Source organism: Anopheles ziemanni, chromosome 2 (assembly GCF_943734765.1).
Source record: "Anopheles ziemanni chromosome 2, idAnoZiCoDA_A2_x.2, whole genome shotgun sequence".
In the NCBI taxonomy this organism is placed as follows: Eukaryota; Metazoa; Arthropoda; class Insecta; order Diptera; family Culicidae; genus Anopheles; species Anopheles ziemanni.
Genome location: NC_080705.1, coordinates 90,141,254 through 90,163,171, shown reverse-complemented (window position 1 = coordinate 90,163,171; position 21,918 = coordinate 90,141,254). Strand labels below are relative to the sequence as shown.

Sequence of the window (21,918 nt, the reverse complement as noted above, 5' to 3'; positions counted from 1 at the left end):
GAACAGAGCTTCACCGTTGTGTTGCAGCTGTCGCGCGCGGGTCCTGCGTCCAGTCGCCCGGCAACCGTGGGAGGGCCAGATGTGGCCAGGAACACACTTTCCCAGAATTTCCTACAGCTCTAAAATTTGTTCTTATCTGTGTTCCAATCGGAGGCCTCCCGCAAGGCTTGTGTCTATCCGTTCTCGGTCGGTCAACAGGGAGGTTTGCTAATCGGAAAGGGAAGGTGACGAGAGCCGGCAGCCACACACATCCGTAGCAAATGTTGTAGGCACGACATGGTAAAAAATATATTGGAAAACACACGTCTAGAGACAGATAGGAGGACAACAGTTTCGTCTATGCAGCGAGCAAGATAGCTGGCCACGCAGCACCTTCCTCCAACGGCATGTCTGCTTCGCCGCTTCATCGGGAAAAGGTCTCCTGTCCTTCTCTCGTCTCTCCCTAATCCCCTGTGCCTAGCATGCCAACGGTGTCTCGGCAGCCAAACGCGTCGATGTTAGACCTTCAGCTGAAGCGGGAGGACTTTGGCCGCGCTTGTCCGAAATGCAAATAACTGTTATCAATCGTTATTGCTGCTGCTGCCCGATTGGGACGGGAGGTTTCCGAACCTCCTTGCTGCAAGCGCACGTGTGCACAGTCTCATACTCGATGGTGGCCATAGTCCCAAGGTTTTCTTTTTTGTGGCATGTACCCCCTGGACGGCCGTCAGACGAGGTAAGAGAGTTGGGTTCCAGCTGTGCAGATCGAATTTGTGGTCACAAGGGTAGCCACTATTGGGCGGGCGGCTAGTGGGTGGTATCCATGCCAATATGTGTGGTAACCGTTAAACCGAGAGAATTGCATTATAATTATCTATTTGTGTTTACACGGGATTTCCACTCATCCGTTTGGATATAGATTTAATGTTGGTACTCGGGATGGTAATTATCGCATTATTGCCTCCTCGATCTATCAGTAATCTGGCTATTAAAGATACCGTGTACCCTCAAGGTAAAAATAAACACAAGTTAAATTTTAATCTCTAATCAAATGCACGCACACGCTACATTATATCGTTCTTCCATCTCAAATTAGCATCCCCATCTACATAATTTGTTAAACGCTTCCCATTACCGAAACATTACCAAAAAGACACAATACAGCAGGCACCCACTTCTTGCTTGTGTTTCTTGGCTCCCAGCCGCTAATGGAAGCCGCTACCACGGCGGCAACACTGATCGATTCTGTTTCGGGCCATCATTTGCGATCGATTACTGTTTTCGGGCCACCACCGATAAGTGCCTGCGAGTGCTGCTGCGTGTATGCGGAAGCATGGCTCATTATTATCGGCCTCCCCCAATCAGACATGTTTTATCATTTATTGGCGGGCGAAAGAAGGATAACACGGTCCCACAAAGAAGCAAAAATCATAGGGAAGGCAATGAGCCGCTCGGTACAAAATGTTTGCAAGAGAGGCCGTTTGCCTACATATCGAGAAGTCGAACATGAGTTTTCCACTAGTTTTGCGGGGAGGAACATACATTATGCATTCAAAAACTTGGTCCTTTTCCCAAGAAATGTATCTCCATGTCCAATCGGTGAACGGGAATCAATCAGCAGTTCCGTTCCGTTGTGATTCGCGCCCACAATGTACGCTGGAAGATCATTAGGTCATACATGTCACCGGTTGTTCCGTTTACTTTTCTTTTGCGGGTGCGAGTTAAGTTGCCACTTGAAGTGATCGACTAGCGTTTGGTTTGGAAGCTCTACGGGACCGACGATGCCCTTGTGTCGTCTTTCGGAATCTATCACCATACTGCTTCCCCTCCACAGAGTTGCTCCTCCCGTGTCCATGAAGGGATAAATTTACCATCACAATCAGTCAGCCCAGACGGTTGTTACCACCTTCCCCAGGAGACGGCAGCGACCGGAGCGAAGGATATATGGTGTGGGGTAATGAGATTTTATCGATTCGTCACGAGTCACGGCGGGGTGAGACAAACACACACGGACGGAACACAATCCCCCGATTGACCAACTGGTAAAACATTAGCCTTTCCGCATTGTGGAGGAGGAAGTGGGCAAGTGGGTGGTATTATATGGTGAAAGAGATAGTAAAGAAGATGGGACAGACGAGTTTAGGGGGGGGTAAGCATACGGTGGCCCATGTTCCGCTGTTGTCGATGTGTGATATGGCCGGGAAAGTGTAGTACCTACCCCTAATGTCAAATGATGCGGGTCACGGAAACGATCGCCTGCTTTTTTGTTGCCTTGGTTGGTTGTTGGTTACGAAGGAGAGAGAGAGACCCCGGCGGGGACAGGGCTCTCTAATGGTGTTGATACAAACCACACACATCATACACACATTCACCCCGACGACCGACCGATGCTGATGGATCGCGGACCATCTGCCAAAGTTCACCGCAAGAAATGCCGGGCCGGGAAGAGGAAGCAAAATAACATGAAAATTTGTTCATCAGACCGGATCCGCAGACCGGTGTGAACTTTTACGTCTGACAGACACAGCTGAAGACCTCTTATGACCCCACGATATGTCCATCGGAAGAAAAAACCAGATGCACGTTGCTTGAGCTTAAATTTTTATTTTCTTAAAACAAATCCTTCAATTATGTTCTACAGAAAACTGAACATGGTAAAGAGTTGGACATGGTAAAAATCAAAATACTACAAAGAGCTTGAAAGGACGCACGTCTTAGGGTCACGGGCAAAGGTGAAGAGCAGCACTTTTGACGGCGGTTTACAGACGCAGGCCGCAGAATGTGAACACGTTTAAAGACCCCAAGAATCACCTACGGATTATGTAATTCATTAGCTTGGAATGCCGAGAGGACGTGTGCGTTTCCTTTACACCGGATTTGCTTGCCGCAAGAAAATGTGTCGTGTTTCCTTCGTCGCGGGAATCCCAACCACGGGGTCCGTCGTTGGAGCATTTTAAGCTTGTTTTATTCTGTTTTTGTTTTAACCTTTAATCTGGGGAGGTGGGGACCTCCGAAGGGTGGCCACATAATCCAAGGGAAACAATATTGCCGCCTTAAGGATGCCTTTTTGCCTTCTCTTGGCTCTTGGCCCCCTCAAGACGACAAGAAGGTCGTGGTAAGTGATTTCGGATTTTTCCGGTTTTCCATTCCTAGCGTTTTGTACTTTTTCGTCTGTCCCGCTGCCTTTCCGCTGTTGTTGTGTTGTCTTTGGCAGTTGGAAAAACGATCCATCGAACGGTCGGTCGGTTCTATGGTGAACTTTTCTTCGGTTTGCCGGAAGGACCCGCCCGGGGTCGGGTGGTGGTGGTGGGTCTCGATTGGATTAGCGTCCGCCGTGAAAAGCGCCAACACGAACGATTTGTTCCCGTGTCGTGTTTCTTCTCGGGCTCTGCTAGAGACGATTTGTTGTACGCCTCTCCGAACCGTTTCAGCGCTACGCGTGTATGGGGTTTGTAACGATATTGCCGTTCATTAACGTGATTAACATCGGATGCCCTCGGTGGAACGGCGTGTAATCTACTAAATCTCGACGCAAATTCGTTTCCCGAAAATGTCCCAGAGGCCAGTGGAGAACGATTTACGGTGTTTTGTTTCTTCTTCTTGCGCAAATCCAGAATCCACTTGAAAATCGTTCAGAGTTGGAAAGGGGCCGCTTTTGGGGATCAACTGTGATTTGGTATCGGTTTCTGGATTGTTTCCACTTTTTCAATATAATTTAAACTGTCATTGAAATGACGACGGATAGCTATTGATAAAATTAATTTTAAGCAAAACAAAAGTGGAAAGAAAGCGTTTCTTTGAAATGTTGAGAAGTGGGGTAGGAAGAAAAATCATACAAGAACTTGGGGCGCTCTTCCATTTTGTTGATAATTTAATTCGCCTCAAAGTCAACGATCTTTCCCATATTTTAATTAGCAATCGCTGCCAAGAAGAAACCCCTGAGATGCTCCAGTCTCTGGGGGGAGGGGGAGTAAAAAGTTCGCCTCATTTGGTCTATGTTCTCACCTTCTGCCTTTGCTTAAGAGTTTCGGCCTTTGACGCCCGGCGAACAGAACAGGAGCAACCCCTCGGGTTCCCCTTCATAGAGTTATATTTGCATTAATGGAATTGCTCTCAAAAGTGGCTTGTTACGCTCGGGACCGCCGCCGCCGCACCGTATGTTGTTGCATTAGGAGGTTGCTTGTTTTTCCTCCATTTTCACCTCCCAAGCGATTACCACCCGCCACCGAAAACGGCGCTTCTGCTGTTGCTGCTCTGGTGTCTTTGACCGCACGCACGCACGCACGAGAAACATCTTGCCGTTAAGATAAGAGAGGAGCTTATTTTCTTTGGGTCCACACACCCAAAGTGGCGCACCTTGTGCTTGCCCTCCTCTCTGATGAGTGGACGCGCTGTGCTTTCCAGCCATCAGGCTTTGTTGCTTGTATGCGTTTGACCTGAGGCTCCTTCCAAATTGATCTAGCCACGCAGGTGCCGGTGCTGCTTGCAGGGTCCGATTGCGCCATCTTCCTTCAGCTTTGCTTGTTGCTCGAGCCTGAGCTCCGACACACGCCTTCTCAACTTCACACGACGCCGGCATCTTGCGTGTGCGGCGTCTTGAGAAGGCGGCGTTTGTTTCACCTTTGTTTGCGACCGGCTAAACCCAATGTTTGTGGCAGGCGGAAGCCATACGGATGAATAACCCTTGAATGTAGGCATCAAGATTTCGTTGGTAAGCATCAAAACTTTCCGATGTCCCTCCGATAAAGTAAATTTTATTATGTACTATAAAAGAAAAACACATTTTGGCCGTTTTTTTTGGTTTTTTTTTTGCCGCACAGAGTTCTCATTCGCGTACAAAATGGTTCATGCACCTTTCCACCCCCGATTATGGTATCATCCAGCGTCATCAGCACATCTTCCTCTTCTCTGCACTTTGGTCTGGAGTTAACTGTTAAAACAAAGTACATCAATACCACCCCCGGCCAATGAAAGTGTAATGGTACGTGCGAATGGGTCGATTGATCGGAGATCGGGGTTGAAATGAGGTGTGCGTCATTCGTCGGATCATCATATGGTGCACTTGATAATGAAGTGCTTAGTCGGGTACAAACCATCTGTTACTTGCTTTAGGATACACCGCGTCAGCTGTTACAGTACCTATTTGTTTTGTGAATAGTAATCATTTGTTTTCACAATGAACAGTTTTAATGAAATAAAGAATTATTTTATGTAAGAAAATTAATTATGAAATAAATTAATAATAATACCAAAGATATTCGTAGGTAAATTTCCTACGATATGCAGTTCGTTTCTGCAGTACAAAACAAATATTAAAAAATTAATAGTTTGAACTAAAATCTGCAATAAATATTGTTAATTAAGTAATTTGTCTTGTCTCAAAATCGTTTTCTGGTATTACCATATTCTCATCAAATGCATCGTTGTGAAATCTTATATCAGATTAAATTGCGTGTGAATGTTTTATCGTTAACAATAAACCCCTGTCACTAACCACCTAGCAAACTGTGACATCACCATCGTACCGTCCGCCTCCGGAAAATCCTACTATCATCCACGTGGGAAGAAAGTACTTTCGTCATTAGTGGATACGTAACCTTGAACTTTATTTTCCAGGCCAGCTGTTTGTTGAGCCCAGCGTTGTGTGTGCGGGGGTGTAAAATAACCCGTTAGATCGTTATGAAAATAGGAACGTGACACAACAAAAGGTAAACGACAGTTGGTGAACGCTCCTGACACGTGGCAAGATTGGGTGTTGGTTTCGTCCTTTTGCGTGTGTAAAGCTATGTGTTTGAGGAATCGAGTTGTCAGTGAAGATTTCGATGGCCTTTGTTTGGATGGGGAAATGTATTTTAACTTTCAACGCATGGGTAACGAGTGTTAGCTACTAGAATTTTCCACCCTCCATGTACGTACAGCTAGCTATCTTGCAACAATCTGTATCGCGTGTTGTCGCCACGCCATAATGTCGGCAGGTGTTGTCCAGTCCCTTACTCGGGAAGTACCGATTAGTGGAGGGAGGAGGAGTGCTTGGAATGGGGGTTCTGAAGTGAAAAATTGTTACTTGTCACCAGTGACGGACGGCGGAAAAATTCTCCTACCCCCCCAAACGCTCGATCGATTCATGGCGACATGTAGATATTTCTTCTTCTTGAATTCCCATACCACTCAAACACACTAACCGTGTGACAATCACAGGCCATTTGTGCCGGTAACAAACGACGAAGCATTTGGGATGGAAAAAGGTGAACCTTATGATATCGATACAATTCTCACTCTGCTACCCCCGGGCCAGACTTCTATGACAAATTACCATCACGTCTGGCGAATGGACCATTAAAAGTGGCATTTAGAATATGCAAAAAAGAAAAAAAACGAATCAAATAGAAATCCAAACCCTGAACACTTAACACCCGGCGCCACTTTTTGGTACCCATACAAGGCAAAAAGGTGCCGTGCAGTCGGAGATGGCGAGTGTGTGTGGGAAGGTGATAGGATCATTTTTCTTCCGCCTGTCATAAATTTCCGTGAAGAGGAAGGTATTTTATTTTGTTTTATTTTGCGAAGATTTGTCTTCTCTTGAGAGAATTTTGTTTTAATGATCTTTAAGGAAAAAAAGATCAATGCCGAATGCGAATTAATGTACCATTTGTGTATGCCTCACACTCAATGTCTGCATCCTCGGGTGAGTGTTCTTCAGTAACATATTTTGCTTTAGACAAAATGAAACAAGAAAATATTGATTTGAAAGCTGCTTCCTTCCAGTCTCTTAGACTTCAATGACGAGAGAGAGAGAGAGAGAGAGAGATATCCTTTTCAAAAGGTGGATTTCAATTTAAAATATCTATCAGTTTCATCATTAATATTTGGATTAAACCTGTTTTCTTTCGTTCGATAAAACAAATCAATGGTCCTGCAGAGTCTGGAAAGCGGATAATCGTCTTCTATCCCGTTGAGGGCAAAAAGCTTGGAATAGATTGTAGGTATTTTTATGTTTTTTCTTTCCTTCGTCGATAATCCGCTTAAAAAATCCATCCCGGCTCCAACCATGCACATAGTTACAAAGCACACCACCTCAATATCCTGCAAATACAATCCGGCTTGGCGAGTCGAGAAATACGTATCCCGTTCGATAAACAAGCACCACGCCGCGCGGATTGATGGCCTCCCGATTCGCCATCCGTGGAGTGTAATTTCCGCCATCTGTTGCGCTGCTCGTGGAAAGCGTCCATGTCGGCCCCTTTGCAGGACGAGAAAAAGGAAAGGGCTGGTGAGTGGCGCTCTAAAGGTGATGACGTTCATGCGCGCCACACTTCCGTTCTTGAGCGACATTTATTGACACCTATAATTAGTGGAGTCGAGGTAAAATAAAACTAAAACCGCTTCTCACCCTAGGTGGAGCTGTTGAGGAGGGCGTTGCCGAAGGAGGAGGGAAGGCAAATCAAACGGGTTTCGCCCACTTCCGGGCGCACATCGTCCTGCGAAGCGGTGCTGCCAAGATTTAATGAGGAAGAGGAATGGTTTATGGGGCTTCACTCTAAAGCCAGTCGTTGGTTTTCTTCGCGCGAAATTGGATCGACAAAGCGCGCCTTTGGAATGTGAATCTGGAACGACGAGGTGGGACGACGAGGAGGAGGAGGTGTGCCATCCGTGTTTACCATGTCCTGTTTTGGCACCTGTTGCCGGGCGGAAAGGAGTTGGCACAAGTGTCGTCGGCGCCCTGGCAATGTCAACCACCGGGTCTTATGTCTTGCTAACGACTCGGAAATACGATGGATTGCACGACCCCAACATCAACAGGCCGGAATCAACCAAACAAACACACAAAGCCATCGTTTGGCGTCGTCTTTGCTGGAAGGACGGGGAAGGACATGGCTTGGCTTTCGTATTCGAACGTTCGCCAACTTCCGTTTACATAAATTGTCGATATCCGTTTTTGATATCCGCACCACCATTGAGGGGATGTCTGAAAATATTATGCTAAATATGAGCAGCGGAATCCCATGACAGGGAAGTTAATGATTTGTTTAGGATTATGTAAACCAAGCTTGAAAATGGAGACGCTAAGGAGGGTGCTCGCATTTCGTAATCAATCTTTAGTTTGAAACCATTTTCAGTGTCATCCCAGGACAGGATGACGGGAGTAACGTCTAGGAGAGCAACATTCTGCTGGACGAGAATATCTCACTCGGCGGATGATTCTAGTGCCGCTGCTTCGAGACTTCGAAAGAACGTGTGTACCGGGTTGAATGTGTCTAGTCATGACCAGTTCTTCAGCGAGCTTTGGTGATGATAATCCACTTTTAAAACCAAACCTCTTTCGCCATGAAGAAGATGGATGTGTTTTTTATTGCCAAGAAATTGCACAAATCTGAAGCCGATTTTCGTTCCCTTCGCCAAACTGTGCGGCTATGGAATGAGCCTACAATGCAGCTACGACGCCGTATTGATTGGAAAGACACTGGGCGGGCTGGTCGCGGCGGGAGTCTTGTGCGTGTGCTAATGGTGCAAAAGTTTTCTCTCATCGCCTCAGGATAATTGATTTTGGTCTGCGGTGTGAGTGAGACTAAGATGCCAACGGTGTTTCAATGGGCAGAGTGGGCCGATGGAATGTTTTTGATTGCAAATTATTTATGCCCCGAGCGAATAGTTGATCAATCAGTCATTTCAAATTCTGAATATAAATATTTGTTTTAATCATAAAAGAATATATATGGAACGTTAAAGAACATTGTCTTCTTGTCTATTTAGAAGGAGGTACCTGTGGGCACTCTTCAAATTATTACGGCGTATGATGTGGTGAGGGAGGGGACATTATTTCAACGAACGAACGTTTTCCAACTCTCAAGACGATATGCGTAAAGTATAATTTAATAATTAAGTTACTCACTCAAATGTAAAATATATTTTAACGCAGCTCGCCTCGGGTGCCATCGGCATTAACGACGTTGCCTTGTCCTCCGGTGAAAGGTGTCCTCGGTAAGGAACCGTTGTAACATTTTTTTTTATCTCCTTCCTCGCGCTTCGGTAGCAAGCTGCAGCTTATTGCTGCAGCACTTGAATTTTTCTCATTCAATTATGAAGAGTAATGGAGCATGTCATTCGTAGATTTTACCGTACGGCGGTCCCAATGGGAAAGCTCTTCCACTGTTCGCCATTGCGCCCCCCACAAGGCTTTTCGGGGAGCCAACCAGCTGTGTTTGGAGCTCCTTTAAGCTAGCGGAGTTTGCAATTTTCTTCCAGGAAGCATCCAATACTTACACGCTTGCTTGCTTGCACCACCAACCCGAGGGTTTTCTGTAATTGGAGAACGGTTTGTTAGAGTGTGGTCATTAAAATATGTTCCAAGGGCTTTTTGTAGCCAATACGAAGGATTAGTACCCTCAAATAGCCATGGGGGTGTTATTGCAATCAATCTAAAATGTTGCGCATTAGTAAAAAAGTATATTATGTAAAATTCATCCACAAATCGAATCATTGTAAATTTAAACGAAATGTAATCCAAATTGAAATAAATATCGGAGAAAACCATTTATTCCTCGATCCTCGAAATGTGTTTTTTCCGCCATATTCGTCGTATTCTTCATGTTTGTACTGGAAAGTATTTTCCTGAAAACCTTTATAATGTTACGATCTAAAGAGGAAAAACACAGATCCTTCAATTTAAATATGAGGTACAGAAGAAAACATATGGCTCGCACGTTTTGGGTAAAACCGAAGTATCACATAATTTTATGCGCATACGTTAATTTTACGTCCTAACTGTTTAACAAGGATGCAAGTTCTATGTCTTAATATTCTTATTTTTTCCGTCTTTTGTACAAATTAAATTGATCTTACCTTTAAAGTATTTTTTTTGTATTTCCGATAGACAGATAGATAGGTGTTCAATATAAGTCATTTACAACATTTTACTGTATTTTTATTATCATTTAGCTGTTATTTTACTTCTGCTTGCCCAAACGGTGCTTTAATGTTGATGTGAAAAATTCCCACAATTTACAAACACATAAATTAAATTGGATTGCTGTTTTTTTCATTTGTATGGAAAGAGGTCTTTTCGTGACGTTTGTGTTTGTTGGCATTTTTTTCATTACATTTTCGGTTTATGATCCTGAGTTTTTCCAACCGATTTAGGATTCTTTACCATTACACCATGCCCATGGCTTTAAAACCTGCTCCCCAATGGCGTCAAATAGTACCATTCCGGTGGTCGGTTCTCGCCGCCGTTCTCGGTCGGGGAGCTGCCTTTACTTCTTCTTCGAGGTTTTGAGATTGTTGTTTTAGTTTTACTGCCGTTAGCACATTGGAAGCGGCAAAAATACCGGGGAAGGAGAAAAATGCTTCGCGGCCGAAGCCGCCGACCAAGAACTACCACGCGCGGTTTTTCTTCGTGGTGATATCTGTTTTTTTTTTTTTTTGTACCGGCCTCACGTCGCCACCATCACATCACAATTTCTACACACATTTTTAGTACCGCGCCGCGCGTTCAAAGTCGACACCCTGACCGCACCGGCAACCATTATCCGCCGGGTTTTGGCCGGTTGTTCGCGGCTGCGTCTGCCAGACGTGACTTCATTTTTAAAGGGGGCGTTTTGGCAGCCCCGAGTTACCGCCCGGGGCCCGTCTTATATATTGCATTAATGGTATACTGGTTGTGCATTAGAGAATTTTAGCTCGCGCAAAATAACTCGTTGGTGGATTTTTTAACGGGCGAATAAATTATCAAATCGCCGAATTGTAAATAACCAATAAATATTGTTCATTTATCTGATCCCACATAACTATGCATGTCTATCTCGACAACTATTTCCTGATAACAATTTGATAACAACTTCCTAACACACCACATCTTGCCCTCCGTTTCCTTTTCAGATCACCTTACATCATATCGACGTCGCAGTCCCTCCCGCCGGTCCACATGTCGTAGCGCATCGGAAAAGTTCCCTAAGGAAACACTATGATTGCACCGGACTCATCGAAGCGAACACCACGACCACCGCCACCTCCTCCGGCCAAGAATCAGTGCAATTTGTCGTACGGAAATTTGCATACTTGTAGCATAAACTTTCCCTAGAACTGCGCGCTTTGCGGCAAACGACGACCGACGACCTTCCGCGCCACGGTCGGGAAAGGGCCACAAGGGTTTCGAAAAGTTTCTCTCGCGACTCTTGTCGAAAGCCTCCAAAAACATCAAGCCAGCGGAAGAAATTCTCGAACCAATAGAGAACGGGAGCGAGGAAATTCTGGTGAATGTTGTTTCACAAAGTTTCGATGTAAAGCAGCAGCAAACTCGGGTGTTGTGTTGTCCTGGGTGGTTAATGAAAAAAGTTTCCCCGAGTGCACGCTCAGAATCATCCGTGCCGTTGAGTCCGTGGAAGGACATGCTGTAGATAAATGCGTCAGAACGGCGCCTCTGTTCCGGAAACGGCGGAAAGATGTAATACCAATTAATAACGGAGTGGTACAAGCGCGCGAAAGGGAAGCGAAGAAATTCTCGTAAGATAGAAGCTACGGCGCAACGATAAGAGTCTCTTGTCCATTAGCAGCGCAGCGCTAGGGAAGTAGGAACACCCACGGGCGCACTTGCTCCATCACATCTCTTCCCGGCAGCATCCTTCGGGTCTCGGGTGGCCGGCCCTGGTAAAGATCGATTACACACCGCCCCTCTCCAAATGAGGATTCCTTCAACGATCATCATCATCATCGCTCGTTCATGTTTGTTGTCATCGTCATCCCGGGCTGTTAGTAGTGTGGGGCCATCGCAGTTGCTTTCTTCTTGTTCCTCTCGCTCCTCCACCTGCTGCCCCGTTACATCATTCGTGCGTCGCGAGACGGTTCCGGGCCTTCTCCTCCCGTGGCTGCACGCCGATAGCCGCACGTGAAAGCAAGCCACTTTCAGAGGCGTCGACAGCTGATATACTAGAACCGTTCACTCCCAGTTCTCCCGGCGGTGAGAGCGGGTGAAACGCGAAGCGATAAGGGAGTAGATCGCACTATCATATTCGCGCATCAAGTGACATCAGTAGTAAGCAACCGCATACTTCCGTGGTTTTACTAGTCGGTTGGTGCATTGGTACTACTTGATCTTTGTGCCGACGACCGCTGACGCCGCCTAACGATGGGCAACAAATGCTGCAGCAAGCGACAGGACCAGGAACTAGCGCTTACGTACCCCGGCGGCTACAAGAAGGGTGAGAACAGCTTCAACTCGAACCTGTCCGGGCCGAAGCACAACAATGGTGGCTCGATCGATTCCCGCTACACACCGGATCCGAACCGGGGCCAGCTGATAAAGCACCCGAAGGGCGGTGTGGACATCATCAGACCTCGCACGACACCACGTAAGTAGGGAAGACATGGAAGAACGGCGGGTAGTTTAAGAACTGAGCCTTAGAACTGGTGGTAGCCGATTTTTGCTCCTAATTCTCGCTATCAACCAAATCGTATTATCTCCGACGCCACCGTTAAAGTTTAAGTATTCCATGACTGTATTAGCTTGCCGGCGGGGGGGTTCGTCCCAGCGGGTAATGTGGTATCAACAACTTGCATCTACCGAACGGCCTTCTAATCGGCCGACTGCGGCCATAATGAGCTTCTAGTCTTCCTTCGCCACGGAGCCGAGAGCCGCCCAGGGATCGTAAATTGTTGCTCACGAAACCGAAACGCGTTCGTAAATAGACAGGGGGCCGTACTTCACGTTCCTTCGTGCCGCACGCGCTGCTGTCGCGCGCGCGCGCTCTGGTGATGCCTCTTTCCCGCTAGTGGCCGTTGTTTTCAAGTGGAATTTCTAGAGCGTTAACGCTACTTTATTTCACCCGCGCCCTCCTGGCAGCTCCCTACCACACATATTGCGTGACCGGAGTTACTAGCAACCAGCGGGCGGGTCCCGTGGTCTTATCTATCCGTCGGACGGTCGGCGGCCTGTGTCTGTGCCTATGCCTTCTTCCTGTCATGCCACGAAAAGAAAGCAACGCAACGCAGCTCATGCCAATGGTGGATGGCAATGCTGATGCGTTGATGATTACAAACTGTCTAAATCCCTTCCCCATCCTCCCAGGCTAAGGGTGGTTTCAGAAACCAGCTTCTCGCTCCCATCTTCTGAAGCTGTTATCTCGTGCAAAGTGCAGAGGTCAACTATAGATGCGTTACGGGTGCCGATCTGCACATTATTGTTTGCTATACAAAATTGATGATAACGACATTCTCAGGGCTTTTCCGATAAGAAATGTTTTTATAAAAATTGCTTACAGCGTTTTACATCTCATCTACCAACTCCGGCAGAACATCAAACAATGCTAGCCTACTGTTAAGTATTTGATGTTGAATCGTCAAACCTCCAGATGCCAACACAAACGGGTCAAGTAGACTATTCGTCTTTTTCTAGGATCTACCGTAATGATAGCTAGCGGTTGAATGTTTGTAGTAGACACGACCAGTCGAGGGGTACAGGATAAGGTAGGCTATGGAAAACGATTTTCCCCTACTTTTACCTGCGCCCCTCGACTGGTAGTGTCTACTACAAACACATCCATGCGACAACTATCATTGCGGTGGATCCTAGAAAGCGACGAATTGTCTACTTGATATTTTACAGTAGGCTATCGTTGTTTGATGTTCTACATAAACTGCCGGGTTTGCTAGCTGAGATGTAATGTTACTAAATAAACAGCTTAAACTTAAACGCAGGATCCTCGGTCGCTCGACATCTAAAGTCCTTTTTTCTTTTCTAGTTTTGCCTGGCCACAACACGCGTCGAATAGTGGTCGCACTGTACAACTACAATGCACGAGAGGAAACGGACGTCAGCTTCGTCAAGGGTGACCGCATGGAGGTCCTGGACGATACCGAGTCGGACTGGTGGCGTGTGGTGCATCTCAAGACCCGCCAGGAAGGGTTGATCCCGTGGAATTTCGTAGCTGAAGATCGCAGCGTCAACAGTGAAGAGTAAGCATTTGCACCTTTCCCCAATCGCCGTTTGTCGTGTTCTACTTCCACTTTATCCTTACAGCTGGTTCTTCGAGAATGTGTCACGAAAGGAAGCGGATAAACTGCTGCTGGCGAACGAAAACCCTCGTGGCACGTTCCTCGTCCGACCATCCGAACACAATCCGAATGGGTTCTCGCTTTCGGTGAAGGATTGGGAGGAGAGCCGTGGTTATCACGTGAAGCACTATAAGATAAAACCATTAGACAATGGGGGTTATTACATTGCGACAAATCAGACGTTCCCGTCGTTACCCGCGCTGGTGATGGCGTACTCAAGTAAGTGTATCCTTTTGGTTTTTTATAAACATTTTCTGGGTTTGTTAACTTATGTTATACGATTTCCTTCGACAGAGAATGCCCTCGGACTATGTCATGTTCTGTCCAGCCCGTGCCCAAAACCACAGCCCCAGGTGTGGGACCTCGGGCCAGAACTGCGTGACAAGTGGGAAATCAATCGCAACGAGATCCAATTGATCCGCAAACTCGGCCACGGAAACTTCGGTGAAGTGTACTACGGTAAATGGCGAAATAACATCGAGGTGGCGGTGAAGACGCTACGCGAAGGCACCATGTCGACGCAGGCATTCCTACAGGAGGCTGCCATCATGAAGAAGTTCCGCCACAGCCGGCTGGTTGCGCTGTATGCCGTCTGCTCGAAGGAGGAACCGATCTACATTGTGCAGGAGTACATGTCCAAGGGTTCGCTGCTCGACTTCCTGCGCACCGGCGACGGACAGTTCCTGCAGTTCGAGGACCTGATCTACATCGCGGCCCAAGTAGCGTCCGGCATGGAGTACCTCGAGCTGAAGCAGCTGATCCATCGTGATCTGGCCGCGCGGAACGTGCTGATCGGCGAAAACAACGTGGCTAAGATCTGTGATTTCGGGTTGGCGCGCGTGATAGCGGACGACGAGTACTGTCCGAAGCAAGGCTCCCGGTTCCCAGTCAAGTGGACCGCCCCGGAGGCGATCGTGTACGGTAAATTTTCGATCAAGTCGGACGTCTGGTCGTACGGCATTCTGCTGATGGAGCTGTTCACGTACGGCCAGGTGCCGTATCCGGGCATGCACAGCCGCGAGGTGATCGAGCAGATCGAACGAGGGTACCGCATGCCGAAGCCTACCAACCACCACCTGCCGGACGACATCTACAGCCTGATGCTGAAGTGTTGGGACGCAATACCGGACAAGCGACCGACGTTCGAGTTTTTGAACCACTATTTCCAGAACTTTACCATCACCTCCGAGGTGCCGTACCGAGAGGTGCAGGATTAAGCCCATTCCCGGCGCCGCCAAACTGACTCGGGATTGTACTTCACCACAGAACAAAAACCAATAACCATCAGATCATCTATCCGTCTCTCTCCCATTCCAGTCCATCGTGAAAGGACGCCTGCGAATCGTGGTTTAGGGATGGAAATGGATTAATCAAGTTTTTCTCACGAAGAAAATCTGTTACCAATGAAGACTACGGTATGGTCAATAATGTAGGCACACATTTTTCGTAAACTCTCTTCCTACGATTCGTTTTCATACTACACTTAGTTCGAAGTACTATGAACGGACAATTATGAACTCAAGGTTGTCCAACGTAAACGAAATTCTATTTTTCCAACAAATCATTCATTTTACTTTAATTTTGAAATGTGAACTAATTTATCCAAAATTATCTCTCATTGTTCTCTCCCCATGTTGCCAATCTATTTTAATACCGATGTCATGATGAAACTCTAGGGTTGGTTGAAAATAATGCATCTAGAAAAAAAAATCCAAGTCTCAGTTAGTTTTAGAACTGGCTAGAGAAAATCAAATAGATTGAACGTAAAATAATTTTTAAAACTTTTAATAAACGCAATGGATTAAAAGGAGGTTTGCTGGCGTGCTTTTACGGGCTCTGGTGAGAGAGATGAGAATTAGAAGAGTGGTACAGACTTTTCCTGAACGTTACTAGTTTTAATTATCGTAAAGCTTAAGGACATTAGCGATTAATGACACTTGGGGATTTTTTCCCCCAGGAAACTTGGCTAGCGAGTAGAGGACGACGACTTGAGGAGAGAGAGAGTGAAAACAATGAGAAGGATACGAGAAATCTACAAGGACAAAGAATCGGTACATCCTATCGATTGGGAGTCGACTTATCCTTTACTCTTCACCAGTTTCCCGATTTTTCTCAATTTCCGCCCGTCCTATCGTGTCTGGTGAAAGAGCGCATCCGTAATGTGCGACGTGGAGTAAGAAATAAATAAATAAAAAAACAAGAAAGAGATACAGCGAAGGTGAAGCGAAAAAGGAAAAAAAACCAAAGTTCAAATGTTATTCTTCTAATTCTAAACTTGTGTAATCGTAGGTTTTGAGATTTATTTTAAATGAAACAAAAAAAGCAAGTGTATAAGCGTGTAATAGTTGGAAAACGATAATCCGCGTCCGTTGCGTGCTAATAAGGACTAGTTGTGGTAGTAGAAGTGTTTGTGTAATATCTTAGATTTTTTCTCTACGTTCTCGCGTTCGCTCTATCAGTACACTCCTTTTTCTATTATTCCTATGATGTGTAATTGTGAACTTAATCCACGTGGGGATGTGAAGGAAGAGCACAATACAGCTTACGACTTAAAGAACGTAAGCGTCGAACGATGCCAGAAACTAGATAATCATCAGACCGTGTTCCGCCAGAGGTTCGACCTTTCTAAGGTCTTAGTTTTTCTGTTGTTCTACGGTTTACTAAATTGCACAAAAAAGACGTTTCCACCATAGTGATACAGGAAGGGAAGAGTAAATCGACAACAACATGCAACTGAAAAGTAATTTATTGCGAGCTTGGCAGGAGAGCATAATAAGGTAATCCTCTAAATAAGGTGGGATGTCTTCTTTCAAGCGACTTTATTTTCTTTTTTCCTAGTTATCTAACTCCTCTGTCCAGTGGAAGTGGAGTGGCGTAACATGTATCAAACGTGTCTTCAAACTGCCATAACAGTAGAGTATGCGTAATGCACAATTTCCGCCACTTCAATCAGTTAGTTTATGCGTTGAAATGCAGATCGTTTTTAGTAATCCAACTTAGAAGGAGTCCCCAAAACCATACGAAAAATGAAAACTAAAATAATATCGGATATAAACCACAACAAACACAACAAACGAAACAATATTTCTTTGCTCGGATATACAAACAAAACTCACAACCAGATACAATAATGAACATGTGCATTTCGACAGGTTTCGAGACACCATCCACAAAATAACATCATCATCAGAATCACCCTCATCGAAAAGTCCCATCCGCGGAGAGACGCATTTTCTGAGTTTCTCTTCGCGATGCGATTCTTATTCTATGATCCTCAATTTTATCGGAAAACGAAACAAAATAGGCAAAGCGCTAGGCGCAAAAGATCGACAGAAAAAGACACGAGAAAGTGCACAACAAAAATCATCGCATACACAACTACGTTTACGGAATAGGAAGAATAAACTGGTATGCGAAACGAAACCCATTAAACTATAATCTAAATTAAATTAGATATTCAAGCATAAGCATAATGAAGGGAAGCGGTGTGGCGATGATAAGAAGCGGGAATGTTTGGGAGGTTTAAAAAAAAGGCGAAAGGAAATAAACAACGCATACATCAAACCAATGCTACTTGTGGTCATGTCAACACTTACGACTCTTATTGTATTTCTATACCGGCATCAGGACGAACGAAGCGGTGTAGTTGCGATCACATCCGTTAATGCCGGGAAAGCATACCATACAAAATTCTTCGTAGTTCTATTACTGGGAGCCTGGAGGGACAGCTAGTTTGTACAAGGTAAAGCATATAAAAACTATCGATTTCAACGAACACATATTTCTCTCCCAACAACATACAAACGTCGGAGATGCGGTGATGAGGAGTCATTTTGGGACATTTTTTCGCTGGACTTGAATTGGGTCAGTCGCTGAGAAATTTTACAATGTACCTCCTACTGTACGCGTGCGTGCGTGTGTGTGTGCCCGTGTGTGTGAGCGTACGTGTGTGTGTGTGTGTATGTGTGCGTACCTCTACAATTGAAGGACAATGCTTTATGCGTGCGTGTTTTTTGACCCGTTTAGCTGAAACGTCCTTTTCCGCTCATAGAACCAGAAGAGGGGACGGGGAGGAAACCATTTATTATACCAACCAATCAAAACCAGCGCATAGGCGGAATCCGTCTAGTTGGAGCTTTTAGGGCAGGGATGCGCAGGAAAGGATACAGTTTTATATTAGCAAAAAATGGAAAAGAAATGCATGGAGCTATTAGCCAGCTAGCACAAACTTGGCCTGATACACAGGAGGGAGTACTGTTTTTTGTTAGATCCTTTTTCAATACACGCGACACACTCCTTACAACAAACAAAAACTATTCCGACCAAGGGGAAAAGAAAAAGCAAACATAAAGAAGAAAGAATAGAGAAGAACAAAACTAAAGGTATTTCATAATGAAACTTTTCCAATCAATAAACCAGCCAATCTTAGCACCTAAAGAGATGCAAACAAGTGAGGCAATCTGCAGCACTGCACATTAAACTATAGTCGAACGCAAAAAGGATAAGAATACAAAACAAATATTACCATTACTTACCACACCTTTACCTACTTTTACTCATCTGCAAACTACAAATAAACCAACAGAAAACATGTTAGAGAACAGCTGCAAGAACAAATCTTACACTAAACTGCAACTATCGGCATCGGGCGCAAAGTGGATAGTTTGGGGTGGAAAGTGGTTCCTTTTAACAGAGAGTCGATAATGAAGCAACCGCATTCAATGGGCAACTGAGATGGTTCGGGTAGGCTCGCGATGCCGCCAATTCATAAATTTAAAAAGAAACATAATTTGTAGCGTGTATAGAAATAGAACCCGCGGCCGAGGAAAGCTCCTCCGAGAAGGAGTGAGAAGTTTTTTTTACAACACAGGTATAAAACAGAAAAGCTGTGCAGCAGAGCATTTTATAAAGAACACACTAAACAAATGGTTGCCAGATGGAAATCGAAGCAAACGGTTAACGCAAGCAAAGTCGCACGCATTATTAAGCATCTATCAGTATCAAAAACACACACATGGTACACACTCTCTCTAGTCCGTTAGCTGGCGAAAGATTTCTACCATTCCGTAAAGCCGGAGAGCAGCACCCACATTCACCTACTCGTTAAAGCCAATACCATTAATTAACTTTCAAGCATTTATTGCGACGATCCTTGTTTGACGTGCATTAATCAGTGATAGAGAGACAAGCTAGAACACACCGACGTTCAGTCAAACGTTATTTGAGTGTCAGATCGAAAGCATCAGTATAGTAGCGGTAGTAGCGTCATAGTATGTACCTAACCTTTTGTGGGTCGTCGAAAGGAGTCGGAAGACATCCTTTCCTGTCGGAGATCCTTTGGACGTTCAGTTTAACACCACCACAGACACTATCCCCTTGTGGATGCGCTAGTGTGTCAAGAACAGCAAACCTTGTGTATAAAAAAAACTGCAATCCTCCCCATCCAAGTAGTCCGTACTAGGGGAAGTGCGATGCAGACAGAGTCAGAGTCCGGTGGTAGTCTAGAAATTAAAAAAAATCAATGTTTTAGTGGTTGTACGATAAAAATGCTACCCGATAAGAATGAAACAGAAACGAAGACAAAAATTAAAGCTTTCCGACACTTGATAACACAAAACTTAAAAGCCAGGTGTATGAGACTGCTACCAAGGCAACAGAGGAACGATGTGAACAACAAAGAATCAGATCGAATAAGAAACCAACGCCGACCCAAATCGAATCAAGTAGGCGCAAATTGTGATTTGGGCAACGATGAACAAGAGATGGACACATGAAGCGTCGAGGATGGGTAATAAAACTGAAATTGAAATGAAAACCGATGAAAAATATACACTAGAACTACTAGTTTTATTGCTTTGCTAAGGCATCCGAATTATTTACGTGAGCAACTTTTTCCATAATTTGTATCTGAGGAGGAGTTTGGCGAATGACCTGACCACATTCACGACACTGTCATCGTATAGATAAAACCAAAATTCGAAGTCTATAGTTAACTTGTTCTATATGATATTACATTCAGTTGATAATCCTTCATTTAAGAGCGATTGAATGCGTATGTTTGTCTACATTAGAGCACCTTTGTTGAATGTTTGGGTTAATGTAAGAGCTCCGTTACGGAGGCAGAATCACACTTGTAGTAGCGATTTTTTGGTTCCATCCTTGGTCGGCAGTCGTAAAATTCGTCGATACAATGTGGTTCCCATTCGGGCCAGATCGGCAAAGGTAAGTTTGCTACGTTTGCTGTACACGTTCAGATAGATGCCAAACACGACGATCAAACCGGACCACAGATACCTAAAAACGAGTAGAATGTTTTCGTTAGTTACTGAACTCTTTTAAAATAGTGATGTTAACTTACTGAATAGTGAAGGGTTTGCTGAAGAACACAAATGAGAGAGCAATCGTGACCGCTTTACGAGCCGTTGTGACGGTGGCTGCAAGAGGAGCGCCACAAGTTCGTACCAGCGTCAGCACGATCTGTATTCCCAGATAACCGGTCAGACTAAAAAGAAACGCATATCCGTACGTTTCCACCGGGTGTTGGGCGCAGAAAACGATTCCCTTTACAAGATGTCCTGATACCATCATGATCACGGCTAAATACACGAATCCGATGCCGTAGGAAAAGATGACGACTTCATTATTCGGTGCCCGGTATTCCCGCATTGCCTTCTCCTGCACATTGCCGATGGCAGCGTCGCACAGCAGTGCCATCGAGATCAGGAACACTCCGAATGTGTCAAAGTCGGGCTGGACCTGCGAATCGGCCAGCGTGAACAATATCAACCCGAGACACATGGCGAACGCGGCGAAGAAGTCCATCGGTCCGTGCCGTTTGCCTTGAATCAGTACGCTTCCGATCAGCACCGGGATCAGCTTGCAGCACTTGAATATGACCTGTGTGGGGTAGTTGAGGTAACCCACGCTCGAGTTGGATAGGCCCATCGTGCCGAGAGTGAGGAACGCCAGCAGAGCATAGGTCCGCATCGGGATACATCTCGGAACGGTCGTTCGCTCGACCGATCGCTCAATGTAACCGAACGCAGTGTAGTAAGCGAACTGGACGAGTGTCAGGAACCATCCGTACGGTCGAAATCCGTCGAGCGTGAAGATCAGTTCCTGCATATAGCCATACACCAGATAGAGGACGAACACTCCAGCGCAGCAGAGCAAAAACTGAGTCGTTTGGTTGTAGTGCGTTAGGTCGAAGAAAAGGATTTTTATTTGCCGCTCCGTCGTTTCATCGTTACTACGCGTATTACGGTTACGGTTCAGGTCCTTATCGCCGATGTAAATAACTTCATTTTTGCCGATGGCCATGATGTTAATTGTTTTTCACAAGCAAATTATCACAGTCTACAATCGTATACGCATTGTGGTAAGGATAACTTCGGTTAGTACTGTAAAACGTTTGTTATTTTGCACTTAAAAATACATTGTAGCGAAATGTTCACACGTTGATACGCGGTTCGATCTAAAAATCGATAGAACGATGTAAACAAACCGGTCGCCCCAAGAACAGGCCTTTAGTACACAGGAGGTGTCCTCAAGGAGGTTTGACAAACACTACGTTGACAATAGCGACGAAACGACTTTGCCATAAATTTTCCTTCTAAATACAATTAGAAAATACCGAAGAATACCGCCCATATTTACAAAGTAAAATGAAAAATAAAATGGCTGTATGTTTGCTTAACCTAGATCCATGGATCTGCTTTACGGTACTGCGTTATTAACAATTAAAATATTATGCAAATTAGTTCAATAATGAAACGTATACCTATGGACCTTGTTGTTGCATATACCGTGACTACTTGATGTGGCAGATACTCAACCAAGGCATATGCGTTGACCATCAGGTGCAGATATTGGGGGGTGTTTGTTCCGAAATGG

At 45.3% G+C, this 21,918-nt stretch overlaps 2 protein-coding genes across 2 annotated transcripts; one reads left to right on the top strand and one right to left on the bottom strand.

Moving 5' to 3' along the window:
- Window positions 1-11,141: 11,141 nt before the first annotated feature.
- LOC131282154 (tyrosine-protein kinase Src64B) lies at window positions 11,142-16,393 on the top strand. Its single transcript, XM_058311555.1, has 4 exons — window positions 11,142-12,323; window positions 13,713-13,926; window positions 13,991-14,244; window positions 14,320-16,393. Exons 1-4 carry the CDS (start codon window positions 12,101-12,103, stop codon window positions 15,240-15,242), a joined length of 1,614 nt encoding a protein of 537 aa, XP_058167538.1. The 5' UTR covers window positions 11,142-12,100; the 3' UTR covers window positions 15,243-16,393.
- A 3,526-nt stretch (window positions 16,394-19,919) lies between these two features.
- LOC131291065 (adenosine 3'-phospho 5'-phosphosulfate transporter 2) lies at window positions 19,920-21,490 on the bottom strand. The gene is made up of 2 exons (XM_058320257.1): window positions 20,384-21,490; window positions 19,920-20,319 (listed from the first exon to the last, which is right to left on the bottom strand). Exons 1-2 carry the CDS (start codon window positions 21,343-21,345, stop codon window positions 20,151-20,153), a joined length of 1,131 nt encoding a protein of 376 aa, XP_058176240.1. The 5' UTR covers window positions 21,346-21,490; the 3' UTR covers window positions 19,920-20,150.
- Window positions 21,491-21,918: the final 428 nt, after the last annotated feature.

Coding starts and splice junctions, on each gene's coding strand:
- LOC131282154 (XM_058311555.1), top strand. CDS start 12,101: ATGGGCAACAAATGCTGCAGCAAGCGACAGGACCAGGAACTAGCGCTT. Junction 13,927..13,990: donor CGCAGCGTCAACAGTGAAGA/GTAAGCATTTGC, acceptor TTATCCTTACAG/CTGGTTCTTCGAGAATGTGT. Junction 14,245..14,319: donor GCTGGTGATGGCGTACTCAA/GTAAGTGTATCC, acceptor TTCCTTCGACAG/AGAATGCCCTCGGACTATGT.
- LOC131291065 (XM_058320257.1), bottom strand. CDS start 21,345: ATGGCCATCGGCAAAAATGAAGTTATTTACATCGGCGATAAGGACCTG. Junction 20,320..20,383: donor AGCAAACCCTTCACTATTCA/GTAAGTTAACAT, acceptor ACTCGTTTTTAG/GTATCTGTGGTCCGGTTTGA.